A 14,282-nucleotide genomic window follows, 5' to 3' on the forward strand; every position below is an offset into this window, starting at 1 on the left:
CTGTACGCAATCTGCAGGGCTTTGCAGGAGGGTGTTACGGATTTCTCAAACATGTCAAATCTCATTGAGACTTCAAAAGTCTAAAGCCATGAGAGCCTTGGTGAACTCAAGGTAAAGAAGTCTTAGATTCTGGTGTGTGTTCAGAACTGACAGTACAATGATTGAAAACACACTCAGGACACAAAATAACGGTTTCCAGCGCTTCTTTTGTGCTGACATGGTGTGAGAATAAGCAATTAACTTGATGTCTAAGCCTCTGTGGCTCTGTTACAAAGTAGGGATATTCGCAGAAAAGGTCTTCTTAAGAAAAAAAAAATACTGCCTGCAGCATCAATGAGATCACAAAGACTTTCGAACCTGGGATAAAGGTAGATCATGTCAACGCTGAGGTTTCCCATGACAGAGCATCCAGACCCTTTCAGTCAAGGTCAAAATATGATAGAAACACCTTCTGGTTTTTTGCTGTATTGCAAAAAGCATTTGACAAAGCACTTCATATGCGTGTTTGAGCTAAAGGCACCTCACTATGAACAGGTTCCCATAGGCAGGACAATCACATACATCTATAACATCAAACATACTATTTATATGAAAGAACAAATTAGAAAGAATGTTCAAAATGCAACATTTCCTATGGTGTAAATATACACTGAGCCGACCGGGAGAGTTGACTATTAAGAGATTGAAGATAGATGAGACTACTTAATTTTCCTAAAGCAAAACGGTCTCAAACTGGTTATTTCATACTCACGCTCCAGCTCTTTAATCGATACCACATGCCACACAACTCAATCAGTGGACACACTTGAGGCACATGTAACCCATGAACCACCAACGGGGTCTGAGGATCACTATCAGCCTGACATCTGCTCTAAATGCCCACAGAACGGAACAAATTTCATCATTGCTGCCTATAAAAATTCCTTCTTCATGAAGATATCCCCTGAGCCACCACGCAGAGCTCCCAACCACTCATTAAGATCTGTATTTGTATCACCGTTGGCCTAGTGACTGTTTGTAAGGTTATCTTTGGAAGGATCTGGACCAAATATTCATAGGTATCAAGCCAAATATACAGGTTCTTAAAACTTTAAATGAGTTGAAAGCCTTTATGAAGAGCACAAATTAAATGCTTATTAATTATACTCTGGAAAACTGTTACAGTTGGTTTTGAGTTAAAATAAACCCTATCCTCATGTTAGCTGCAGCTGTCTGAAACACATGTCCCAATGCATTGCCTGTAATAATTACATTGAAAGCACAAAGACCAATATGATTTAAATGTATTATTATTATTATTATTAGAAAATTAGGGTTAAGTCATAAGTATACTTCTTTTTTTTCTTACACGTATGCTAGGGTATGCGTACAGTCGAACGAGTAACCTTTGTAGTAGTATATATTAATAAGTAATATATTATAAGTATACTCCACTTGATAGCTGAGAAAACGCAGGCTAAATTAAAGACTAGCTCATTATTCTTTATTAATGCTTAAATGAAAACAAATTGGTTAGGGAAGTGAGGGAATGATTCATATAAAAAAATATGTTCCAGATACAAAACGTTCGGAAAAAGAACCTTTGCAGCATCTGCAACTCCATCTGTACATTAATTTTGACTAGTTCCTCCGTTTGTCCAAACAAGCAACGATTGTGTTTACAATAATGTACTTGGATGACTAATGTTCAGAGGTCCTTGGCTGTCAGTAGTTTTCTACTGCTATGACCGCACAGACAAAATATAATTTAAAAAGAACAAAAGTAACCTGCATCTCAATTCTTTGCCTTGACAAAAATACTCTATAGAGTTTCTCTGTGTGAAAGTTTAACATTGTAGACGATTCAAGAGTAGCCAAGGGAATAATTACCAATTTTGTGTGTAAAAAAACAAAAAACATTTCATGGGTGTATTGCATACACTTCGAGCTTGAACAAGTCACTTCAAAAGCCAATAAGTGTAGGAAACTCCCTCTCTACAATTTACTAAAGTGATTTAAGAATTGTTGGCGAAGAGGTGGGAACTGATTGGTGGAAATTCTTGGAAATTTCAGTTGAAAAAAACCTTCATGTCAAGAGTTGAGGAAAACAATGATTAAAGAGATGTTGAGCACTCCCATGACAAGAACATACAAGAAAATTAACAGGAAATACCAAAGTTACTTTTTCCACATACATTAAGGCCTGGAAAAACAAATGACATGATAATCCAAGTCTTTAGGGCAGTAAATACGGTAATATGGAACAGGGCCTGAGCTTACAGAGGTCATGAATCACACTTACTTCAGTTTCCACAGTTTAGATGTCGACGTCACAGTATCTATGAATGGGAGCCCTGTTTCTTTGACTACTGAACCAGAATGTGGCTTCCAGCAATTATACACATGAGTCACATCCTGAGTTTGAGTCTCCACATCATCCCAACTATTAGCCGACATCATCATCTCAGCAGACATGCTGAGACTACACACTGTCTGTGTTTAAAGTTGGTCTACCACAAGTGTAGGACTGTGCACTTTCATTTGTTAAATGATTCCAAACAAAAAGACAACCCTCCAAAAAAAACAGAAAGGGTTCTATAAAGTAGTATTTGTCTATCATCATATAACATAAATCTTGACCATGTAAAGCCTGACTTATGAAATAATACTACTTTTTTTGTTCTTTTCTTTTTTTAAATGGATCAGTTTATTGAACCTCTAGACAAATATATATTTTTTTTTAATAAAAAAAAGTTTTCATGTGTTTCATAAGTTTTCATATGCTTTTATGGCACATATAGTATGATATATTGAGAAAATGGAGCTCAAACTCAAGGAGGAAAAAACAAGTTTTTTCAGAGGCCCAAAATAATATGCAATTTGGTGCAGATGCTGATATTTATTTGGCCAAAAATGAAGATACATGACAGCTTGCAATGTGAATCAATGAGATCTTTATAACAATATAGGCAGGTGTTCCAGTAAAGGTTTGATCATATTGATCATTTAGAAGACTTTTTGCATATCAAATATGATCCAGTAGGCCTCCATATTGGTCTGATCTACTTTACTTTTACCACCCTGCCCGGTCCCTTAGATCAGCTGAACTTGGTTTATTGTCCATCCCTCGTTTCCGGTTGTCTGCTGTAGGTGGAAGGTCATTTAGTGTTAATGCTCCTAAATTATGGAATTCACTACCTCTTACACTTAGTAATATCTCATCTGTGGCTACATTCAAGACTCAGCTAAAAAAATATATATTTAACATGTATTTTGGATAATGTGACTATATGTGTCCTTTTTGTGATTGTAATGTGTGTGCGGGTATGTAAATGTATTGTAATGTACAATGTAAAGCGACTTTGAGCTACGGAAAGGCACTATATAAATAAAACTTTTCTTCTTCTTTATAGGGATACAATATGCAGTGCTAGATGTATAGGTCAATTACAAATAAAATTGCCCAACAAAAACACAACAATCTTTCCAAATATTCCAACACTGGAGAGGCTATGAGGTTTATTTATGTAGCAAACCTGAGATCCCCTCCGCTTTTAGGCAAATCCCACAAGATTAAATACACGAGTGAGTGAAAGTGCAGGGCAAAGTGATTAGAGCGCCAATAATTTCTCCAGTGTCTCCATCAGCCAACAATGGAGTAGTGTACTTTACCCCCTCACCATACAACTGACCTTCAGTAGAGATCTGAGAGTTGAGACTGAAATCAGGCCTCCCCATAGGGCCATCTAAAGAAGATCTCAAAGAACTGAGTTCATACCGAGCAATTGTCTTAAATTTATAGGCAAATGAAAGAAACGGGAAGATCTGTTGGTTATGTAAATTTACAACCAACAAAAGAACAGAAGAAAACAAACTTCAAAACTGGTTCCTAATGAATTAATGCAGCAAATAAGCACATAACATATTTTCAATGCCAATAAAATGAGCATAGAAAAAATGGTCTCATCTGCCAATAAAACTGGGAAATTACTTGAATAGGATTATGTTTGTGTCCAAAAAAACACATGGCTGATCGTTTTTCCATTCAAAATGTGCCATCCTTCTTTCTAACAGTCCTCTACGTCCCCGTACAACAGCACACTAGCATTCCGCTCAGGTACTTGTTGACGCCAATGTGAGCAATAACTTACTGTGGAGGCGTCCTATTACAAACAGATGCGGTGGATGTAGTGGAGTCTGTTCTAGGTCAGTGCAGGGTCGTGGAAGTTAAAGCCAACCTGCTCGCCATTTATGAAAGAGGCAGTAAACAGGTTTTGTAGATGGTGAGATTATCTTAAAGGGATAGTTCACTCAAAAATTAAAATGATGTCATCATTTACTCACGCTAATGCCGTTCCAAACCCATAAGACTTTCGTTCATCTCCGGGAACTCAAATGAAGATCCCTTCATTGACAGTCTACACAACTACCCCTTTGCCACTTCAAAAAGATCATAAAGAGATCGTAAAACTAATCCATAAGAATTTAACTGTTTAGTCCAAATTTTCTGAAGAGACACAATCGCTTTTTATGATTAACAGATTGAAATTTTAGGCTTTTATTCACATAAAAACATTCATCAACTCACACATCAGTTATAGTAAACGGAAGCTCAAGCATGATGTGTGAGAACCAATGAGATTTATTCTCGTTATGCAGCACGTTTGAACTTCTGCAAGAACCAATGAGGTTCATTCTCGTGTTACGCAGCACGTTTGAACTTCCGCAAGAACCAATGAGGTTCATTCTCATGTTACGCAGCACGTTTGAGCTTCAGCAAGAACCAATGAGGTTCATTCTCGTGTTACGCAGCACATTTGAACTTCCGCAAGAACCAATGAGGTTCATTCTCATGTTACGCAACACGTTTGAGCTTCCTCAAGAACCAATGAGGTTCATTCTTGTGTTACGCAGCACGTTTGAGCTTCTGCAAGAACCAGTGAGGTTCATTCTCATGTTACGCAGCACGTTTGAGCTTCTGCAAGAACCACTGAGGTTCATTCTTGTGTTACGCAGCACGTTTGAGCTTCTGCAAGAACCAATGAGGTTCATTCTCATGTTACGCAGCACGTTTGAGCTTCTGCAAGAACCAATGAGGTTCATTCTCATGTTACGCAGCACGTTTGAGCTTCCTCAAGAACCAATGAGATTCATTCTTGTGTTACGCAGCACGTTTGAGCTTCTGCAAGAACCAATGAGGTTCATTCTCATGTTAAGCAGCACGTTTGAGCTTCCTCAAGAACCAATGAGGTTCATTCTTGTGTTACGCAGCACGTTTGAGCTTCTGCAAGAACCAATGAGGTTCATTCTCATGTTACGCAGCACGTTTGAGCTTCAGCAAGAACCAATGAGGTTCATTCTCATGTTACGCAGCACGTTTGAGCTTCCTCAAGAACCAATGAGGTTTGTTCTCGCACATCAAGCAGGTTCAGTTGAGCTTCTGTTTATGTTCGCTGATCAATGTTTATATAAAAGCCTAAATTCAATCTGTTAATCATATAAAGCGATTGTGTCTCTTCAGAACATTTTGAATAAACTATTCAATTCATATGGATTAGTTTCACAATCTCTTTATAAACTTTTTGAATCATCAAAGTGGTAGTTGCGTAGCTGCCAATGGAGGGACAGAAATCTCTCAGATTTCCTCAAAAAGATCTTAATTTGTGTTCTGAAGATAAATAAAAGTCTTACAAATCTGGAAAGACATGAGGGTAAGAAATTAATGACAGAATTTTTATTTCTGGTTGAACTAACCCTTTAAGAAAGAAGTAGTAGATTATACATAAAGGTTTTCTTTCATCAGTGGAACACAAGATATGTTTTGCTGCATGTTCGCGCAGCTCCTTTGAATATTATGGAAACATCAGTAATCAGGGGCTGTCAAGCTTCAAAAATGACACAAAAAAAAAGTACAAGAAAAAGTTTACATGACTCATGCGTTATATTCCAAGTCTTCTAAAGCCAAGCAATAGGAGACCAAATCTCATTTGCGCTTCTGCATATTTTTGGCATATTAAGAAAATAGAACATCAATGACATGTATGGCTACAGAAGACATGTTATATAATGCATAAGTAATACAGACTTTTATCTATAATAACATGCTTTTATGGTACCTTTTCTGTCTGTTTTGAAGCCTTGTGAAAAAGAAGTACACTTAAGCATGTACTTTTAAAAAGAATACAAAAATTATATAATTTAATGTAATATCAAATAAGACACATGCAGTTAAAATGATAACCAAGTACTTTAGTCAACACATCAAGATAAGTGCACTTCTTTAAAGCATGATAAAAAAAGATCATTCAAACATCGGGATTTAAAATGTACTTTAAAGTAAAACTTTTAATAAAAGGTGTACTTTTTAAAACTATATTTAAGTATGTTAAGAAACATAGTATAAGTACACTTAAGAGGCCTTTATTCCATTAATATTATCTTATCTGCAAGATCTGAAGTACACATTCAAATGAATTAAGCGCACTTCTTATTCACAAGCCCCTGGTGTTAATATGTTTTATGGAAAAGAGCAGAGTGAACATTCTGCAAAACATTTTTTTTATGTTTTTGGGTGAACTATTCTTTTAATTTGCTCTATCTGCCAGACACTGTACACTTTAGCTACACAAAAAGTTTAGAGGGGACTCCCCATGTCTCTCACCAAAATAGAAACAATTTCCTCTTAAATTGTACACGTGCGACACACGCAGAGCTATTGTTTTGATGGATTTCCTTTTTTCATGTTTTGTGAAAGTCTAAAACATACTAGATAAATATTTGTAATGTTAAACACGGTTCTTCATAGACTCATATAGATGGAAACCATATAATTTCATTCAAAATAAGTGTAAGAGAAGCCAAGAGTGATAGAGGAACACTGTTCCAGACTGCAGACAGCCATTTGTCAGAGCAAACAGATGTTGCTTTGGCCACCGCATCCCACTTTCCACACTTTCTCAGGCTTTGCCAAAATTCCCCCAAGAGTCCTTTCATTCATCGGCTTTGCCCAACAGCTCTGGGTCTTTCCTGTGACCCCGCAGGACTCCTAAAACCAGAGCAATGGGATTCCTATCTTTATATCCGAAGCATTATATCCGACAGAGTTTTATGTGGGACTAAATCAAAGAAGATCCACCGATAAGGGACTAAAAAAGTCAAATAGGCCATGCGACGTAAATCAAGATTAACAAGAACGGACAGAGTCGAAGACTTGCATATCTGCGACCTGTTGTTCATCTCCACTCTCACTCTAGCGCAAAACTTTGGCCCTGTGGTCTGGAAAATACAACCCCCCATGAGATACACATCTGGCTCGATGAAGCAGCTTGCCTTTGCAGAATTTGCAGTCTCTTGGAAGCGCATGCAATTCAGTGGTCATGTTTTCTTCTTGGTAATCCCAGGCAGGGCCATTTATTGTGCAATGAAATAAGGCAACATGCCCACACATTCCTGCTGTGCTGTTATCCGCTTAATAGTCGGCCATCCAGAAAATGTTTGGCAGAGGAAGTGCCATGCTGTCTGGCTGAGCATGTTGATGGGCACGAACCGAACGTGTAGTGGCTGGGGAAACCTGACACACTCACACACACTCTCTTTCCAGGCAACGCAGGTGCACCGTTTGCTTAGTAGGCTACACAAGCACTTGCTTAGCTAGAATGAAGCTCTTGGGTAGTCACATCGCTTATCTATAGGAAAATATATACGACGGGTTCAATTATGTTATATTGGATTGCGCTGGGTTGATTACAAAGAAAATGGTAGAAAGACAATGCTGCCAAAGCACAATTCACAAGGCGTTTCCATGATGTTATCTGTCCTAGCATTGGTGGGACCACAATAGATATGGGTTGGGCTTTGAGAGTTTCTGAAAAGATTGAAAGACAATAACAGTAACATTGAGGTCACAGATAGAACAGTAAACTTGTGAGTATCAATACAGGACATACTTTTGGAGACACAAAAAAATGATAATAAATAGCAAAATAGAATGTCCTTTTATTTATACAGGTGAACTGGTCTATAAAAGCGGGAAATGCATAGGCTTTTAAGCATACAAGTTAGATATAGCCCAATATAAAGATTTAAAAAATAATAATGTTGTCATTATTATGAATAATAAAAGTTTTTATTGCTGTGGACTAAGGATTATGTCAGTTAGATATAGCCCAAAACATTTAAAATAAATAAATTAAAAACATTACCATTTAAAACACTGTAGCAATATAATGGCTTACATATTATTATTATTATTAAATGTTTTTATTGCATTGTCAAATGATTATTTAGTAAATAATGTGTTGGTTTAAGAGTTAGATACAGCTCAAAGAATAATAATAAATTAATAAAATTGTATTAGGCTATTATTACAAATAATTAGAATTAATAAAGGTTTTTATTGCAGTGCTATGATTATTTAGTAGTACTGTCTAGAGATAAAACAATTTTAAATCTGTTATTGCATAAAAGTTATTTGACTATAAATAATCATAAAATACTGGTTGTTAAGTAAAATAATATTTCATTTCGAGACAGATATCACTGAAAACAATCATAAGTTTGGCAAATAAGTCAGATGATTCACTAACGGCTGTTACTGATTCAGTGAAGGATTCGTCAGGCAGATTCAAATTGGTAATTCCTAAGTTAGTGAGTCATTCTGAACAATTCAACTGACTCATAAGAGTCATTTGCGCTTGAATCGAACTACAGACCATGTGCAATTTGTTTTTACGTGAGCCTGCAAGCTCAACTCAGTATAAGATGTGCTTTTGCATGATCATTTTGCCGCACTTTCTATTTCGCTTAACACATGACAGATCTGACAGGACATTCTCACTGAGCTTTGATCCTTCTCTGATTGGACTTGTTGATTAAAAACTAAATGACAGAGCAACAGGGGTGACTGCTGGCACAAAACTCCTCCATTCATAACCCAAAACAAGCTGGTGCCTTTCCTTTCAGAACAGCAAACACACTTTAAGAAAAATATTTGCCTAGATAAATACTGATTGACCCAGGAAAACAAACACACAAGCTTGTCAATGAAGTAACAGTTGGCGTCTGTGGCCCCTGCTTCCAGGCCGAAAAGCCTCTTTATGCCAGGATTATGATGGGAAAGAGGGCTGTGTGGTTACAATTTCAAAGAGCGGTGGAATGTTTTACAAATATCACCCCATATACACACACATAGACATCTCTTTATGACATTCAACGACCTGGAGTGCTGACAGGAATGTGTCTGATCTCTCGCCCTGGTCATCGTAGAACTGTGCCGACTTCATCTACTAAGTTCTAGCGCTTTTCTTTTGAATCTCTTTCTGTCCCTGGGCAAAGGCACATGTCTGATTTGGCTAGAATAGCCCGTTGCTCCCGGAATGTCACGCTCTGTTCCCATCGGTCTTGACTGCCAGCTAAGAGCTGTTCTAAATATCTCAATCTTTTTAGGATTGCAGAAGGTTTGTCTATGGGGTTTTCTGTGTATTCCTTTCTTTATGTGAACCTATTCTGCCTCTTTATATTTAAAGGGTTAGTTCACCCAAAAATGAAAATGATCCCATAATTTACTCACCCTCAAGCCATTCTAGGTGTATATGACTTTCTTCCAAACACAATTGCAGTTATGTTTAAAAATATCCTGGCTCTTCCAAGCTTTATAATGGCAGTGAATGCACTGTATGTCATGCGTCGGGTCAGAGGTCACTCTTCGGCCGGAACCCAGTGATTAGAGTTTATAAAGTTATAAATATGGATATTTTTCTTACAAAAATGAATCACTCCGCTTCAGAAGGGCTTTATTAACCCCCTGGAGCTGTATGGATTACTTTTATGATGGATGGATGCGCTTTTTTTGGCTTCAAAAAACAAGGTACCATTAACTCATATTATTAAGCTTGGTAGAGCCAGGATGTTTTTTAATATAACTATAATGTGTTTGGCTGAAAGAAGAAACTCAAATAGTACACCAATATTGGCTTTAGGATGAGTATATTATGGGATAATTAAAATTTTGGGTAAACTAACCCTTTAATAAATTAAAGTATCAAAGCTCTGGATTTACAATATGGTCATGTTTGAAAGCCTAAAAGGTGTCAAATACCTCATAAAATTTACTGCTATGGTTGACAGTTTTTCAGAAAAAACACAAATACCATATCGAACTCATTTATGAAATACCACATGGAAGAAATTTGGAAATATAAATACCACAATTACAGCAATATATCTGTAAAATAGCAACTTCGTTGGTTTCCTTCAACTTCAGAACCTTCCAGAATATTTTAGATGAAACTACCACAGATTTATAACTGCACTTGTGGTATTTTGCAGAAAATGGTAACTATGGCTGTAGCCTAAGTGTGTTTGACCTCAGTTCCAGTTCTGTAGCGCTAAATTTACATTTTTACATGTTTACAAATTTACATGCACCACTTATAGACACTTAAATCGGGTAAGACTAATATGCATATGAATCATTTGAAGTTAACAGACTTATAGACACGTTTTCTAGAGTGTTCCCCCTTCCCATCCCATCCCTGTAGGTGGCTCTCAGAATTGCGTAACAAACATGTCGTACTACAAATTAAATTTTCATATGTGTATTTACGACTTTCACCAATAGAAAACTAAGGCTGTGTATTAAAACCTTTGGGAGCTGCCTACATAGACAACTGGTTAGAATGGGACAACAGCGCAAAAAAGGTTTGATTCGAACTTTCAAACACAGATTAACGCCCAAAAATGCTCGATTTTCAATGTTCTAACTCAAATTGAAGGAAATTCTTGATTTAACGTTCTAAAGTTCGTCCAACGTTAGAATGATGCCCAGCATGTATCATTCAAACACACGTAAGATGCACAACAATGTTCCCTTCGAGCGTTCGAATGATGCTCAGAAGCGTTTCATTCAAACGTTCCTGATGTAGGCACCTCACTGTTAAACAAGCCATGGTCTGTCGCATCTATAAAACTTGTACCCACCTTTCTGTACGCAAGCTGCAGGTAGTTATAGGGAATTCTTCTATTGAAATCCTGAAAGACATCCTCACTAACTTTATGCATGGACTGAGCTCCAAGTTTTCCCTCAAAGCATTCGTTTAAACAGTGCGCCCTATAAAGAATCGCTTCGAAAAACTTATCAGTCTGAAGGCTGTCAAAGCGATGCTGGTCTCTGCATTTCAGTCTGCATCTGATTTTGGTCTGGCGCACTTCAGAGAAACTGCTCAGCGCGCTCTCCATGTACCGCACCACATTGCCATAGTCTCCTTTATGAAAAGCCTGCAATCCGTTTTCATAAAGCAGGTCAAACGGTTCCAGGATGGCCGATGACAGCAAAAGTGTCTGGAGTAACGTTATACAAGTCAAAAAGCCGTAGAGTTTGGGGTTCACATCCATCTTCTCCGTAATATGGTGCGCAAAATAATGCGCTCCGAATGATGGATAAACAATCCCAATGAGCCTATGTGGGACAAGGAGCAGACTAATGAAAGTTACGCCTGAACTACCGTTCTAAGCTTCAAGGCAGTTTCGTTGTCACTCATAATGAATGACCAATTTCTAGAGACATTTCAACAATGACCCCCGTCCCTCCCATCCATTCTGAGCTGACTCCTCCCTCCCCTACAGCCCACACATGACGGGAACCACAATTGTTGACGACCCCCAGCTGACTTACTTTTATTGCATTGAACAGCGACATATTAGAGCTTCTGAATTTTAGAACATTAAACGGTGTTTTAAATGTAAAAGACTCGTGTCTCTATTACAGACTATACAATGATGATTCACAGACAGAACTTTCCAGTGAGATCCTCACAAAGCCCTCAAAGCGAAGATCCTCACGGTTTCAACGTCTCCCTCTAGAGGACAGATATCATACTGCAGCTCTCCTGAAAATATAATATATGTTCATATCAACCCATCACAATATCCATTTAATTCAATTGTTCAGTTAAAAGTTGGATCATTTTTAAAACGTTTTAAATGAGTAGGCCTATATGTAAGGGATACACAATCAGATGCTCAACTTAGCAACAATGTAAACAATTCTATTTTAAGCGTGAGCAAAATTATTCTAAAACTTAGGCTATACCTAACTAGCCCCCTTTTGGCTTTACCATGGTAGTTTTATCTGCCAAACAGAAACAAACCAAGGAAGATCGGCCTCTCATTTCGAGAGCTTTGATTCTCTCGCTCCCTCCAGAGATGAATAGCTTTAGGCTGCGTCCGAAATCGAATAATTCCCTACTATATGGTATGTGAAAAACAGTACGCCAAAAGAGTATGTCTGAATACTCGAAAAACAGAAGGCTAAAGTCCTGAATGACCACTAAACAAAATGATGTCCAAAAGACGTCTTTTCAACGTCTTTATCACAAAAGTCGGACGCTGAAAAGACGTCCACTGAGGAGCCAGAATGAAAGTTTTTTTGACGTATTATGCACGTCTGATATAGACGTTCATGGAGCCTTCTTATAAGGTTAAAAACTAGTTCAAATGTGGCCATTGTGGACATATTTTCAACATCATTTATGGTCTCATTTAGATATAATTTATACTATTTCTGAACCAAATAAAAACTCTCAGGATGCATTAAATTAAAACTCATGTTTATTTCCATTTAATTTCCTTTTGTAATTGCAAAGCAACTCACAGACAGTTTGTGTTTGTCCAGAAATCATGAACATAAAGGAAAGATCTGTAAATCACACATCTTTGGATCATGAGAGAAACCAGATCTGAAGGAAAGACTTTCTGGCTCAGACACTTGTGCTGCCCTTACTCACAGACATACAATACAGATACTTTGACTATTTCAGTCAGACATCTACAGAAGATCTTATTGAGAATTAACAGAGGTTTAGATGTTGATATTAGTTTCATTTGAAGTCACCATTGTGGTGATCAGTGTTTGCTTTAGTTGGGCTCTTGGTCCCCGTTCATCTTGCGATAGCTTTTCTTTGGCTGCTGTAACTGTGTTTGTAAAACACAATTGTTGTGGCAGAAAAGGCCAAGATAAAGCAAGATCAGCTTTATATATGATATCATGCCTGAATATGCAAAGCGCCTCAAAAGCCTTCTGATTGCCTTAAAAAACAAATCCCCGCAGCCATTTTTAAGTGCGTTCAACTTTGTCAAGTGGGCGAGGGAAGTTTATTTGGACAGACCCTTTACTACTCGCCTCCTGATTTTGACAGAAGGAGCGAGTCAACTCAATGGCTGCATCCGAAATAGCATACTTTCCTACTGTGTAGTAGGTGAAAAACAGTATGTGACAAAAGGAGTATGTCCGAATCCGCAGTAGGCCTACTCATAAAAGAGAAGGCAAAAAAGACCTGGATGAGTATAGAAAGTCCCTCTAGAGGACCGAAATCATACTGCAGCTCTCCTGAAAATCCAATATTTCAATATTGTTGACAGATGAGATATAGTGAAGACATCACACCCTCCAAATTAATGAAAACCGTCCCATGTTCATATGACACCTAAACACGCAAAGTGCCTCCAAAGCCTTCTATCTACTTCTATTTTTCCCCTGTGAATTTGTTTTACGCACCATTCTATAGGTCTGTATGTATGCTTGGGCTGTTGGGAAAAAAATACCTTAAGCTGACAGTTATAGTTTATTGTATAGGGACGTCCCGCGTGACGTCACGCCATTTGGAGCAGCCATCTTGACGGAATAGAAAATGCTAAACCGCTGGTGATAATACAGCTCGTTGCGAAATATTCATCTCTATCATGCCCGAGCGATGCTGTGATACCGATAGCCTGCTAAGCTTTTGTATGCTTTTAATGAAGCTCCGGTGTAACGTGATGAGAAGTGAATAAGGTAGCTGTAAATGTCACCGAACTCAGTGTCAGGAAGTTTTCTACACATTAAATGCCTGTAAAAAGAACTTGTGGTGCTTCATATGGATCTATGATTCCTAATTCCTTTATCTTCCTCTTGTATATTTCTTTTTGTGATGACATGACGTGAAGAGTTAGAGACGGTGCGCTATATAATAGATAGTGGCAGTGTTCGTCTAAACCAGTGGCCGCAACGCTGAAGTGTGTGAGAATAAATGAATAACATCAGTGCTAACCACAAACATTTATTTATTTGGATTAAATATTAAATTTATCATTCTGTGTCATTTTTCAATGTCAATCTTTTCACTGTTTACATGTTTATGCCCAAAATGCTATACTATTCAAAGTAGTTGACTGTAATTCTCCTCTACCCTGTGTGTACATTATAAGCCTAGCTTATTTAACATCGTTACAGGCACCTCGCGAGCATTCATTCATTCAACTATTTTAAA

General features: G+C 37.6%; 1 protein-coding gene across 1 annotated transcript in view; it reads right to left on the reverse strand.

The window, feature by feature from the left end:
* The window catches only part of p3h2 (prolyl 3-hydroxylase 2), a 50,557-nt gene extending 38,976 nt beyond the window's left edge, over positions 1-11,581 (reverse strand). Inside the window, exon 1 of the mRNA XM_084117447.1 lies at positions 10,957-11,581. Coding sequence (XP_083973573.1) covers positions 10,957-11,370 — 414 coding nt within the window. The 5' untranslated portion in view covers positions 11,371-11,581. The remainder of the gene's footprint in view (positions 1-10,956) is intronic.
* Positions 11,582-14,282: the final 2,701 nt, after the last annotated feature.

This window comes from Abramis brama, assembly GCF_963993115.1.
Source record: "Abramis brama genome assembly, chromosome: 6".
NCBI lineage: Eukaryota > Metazoa > Chordata > Actinopteri > Cypriniformes > Leuciscidae > Abramis > Abramis brama.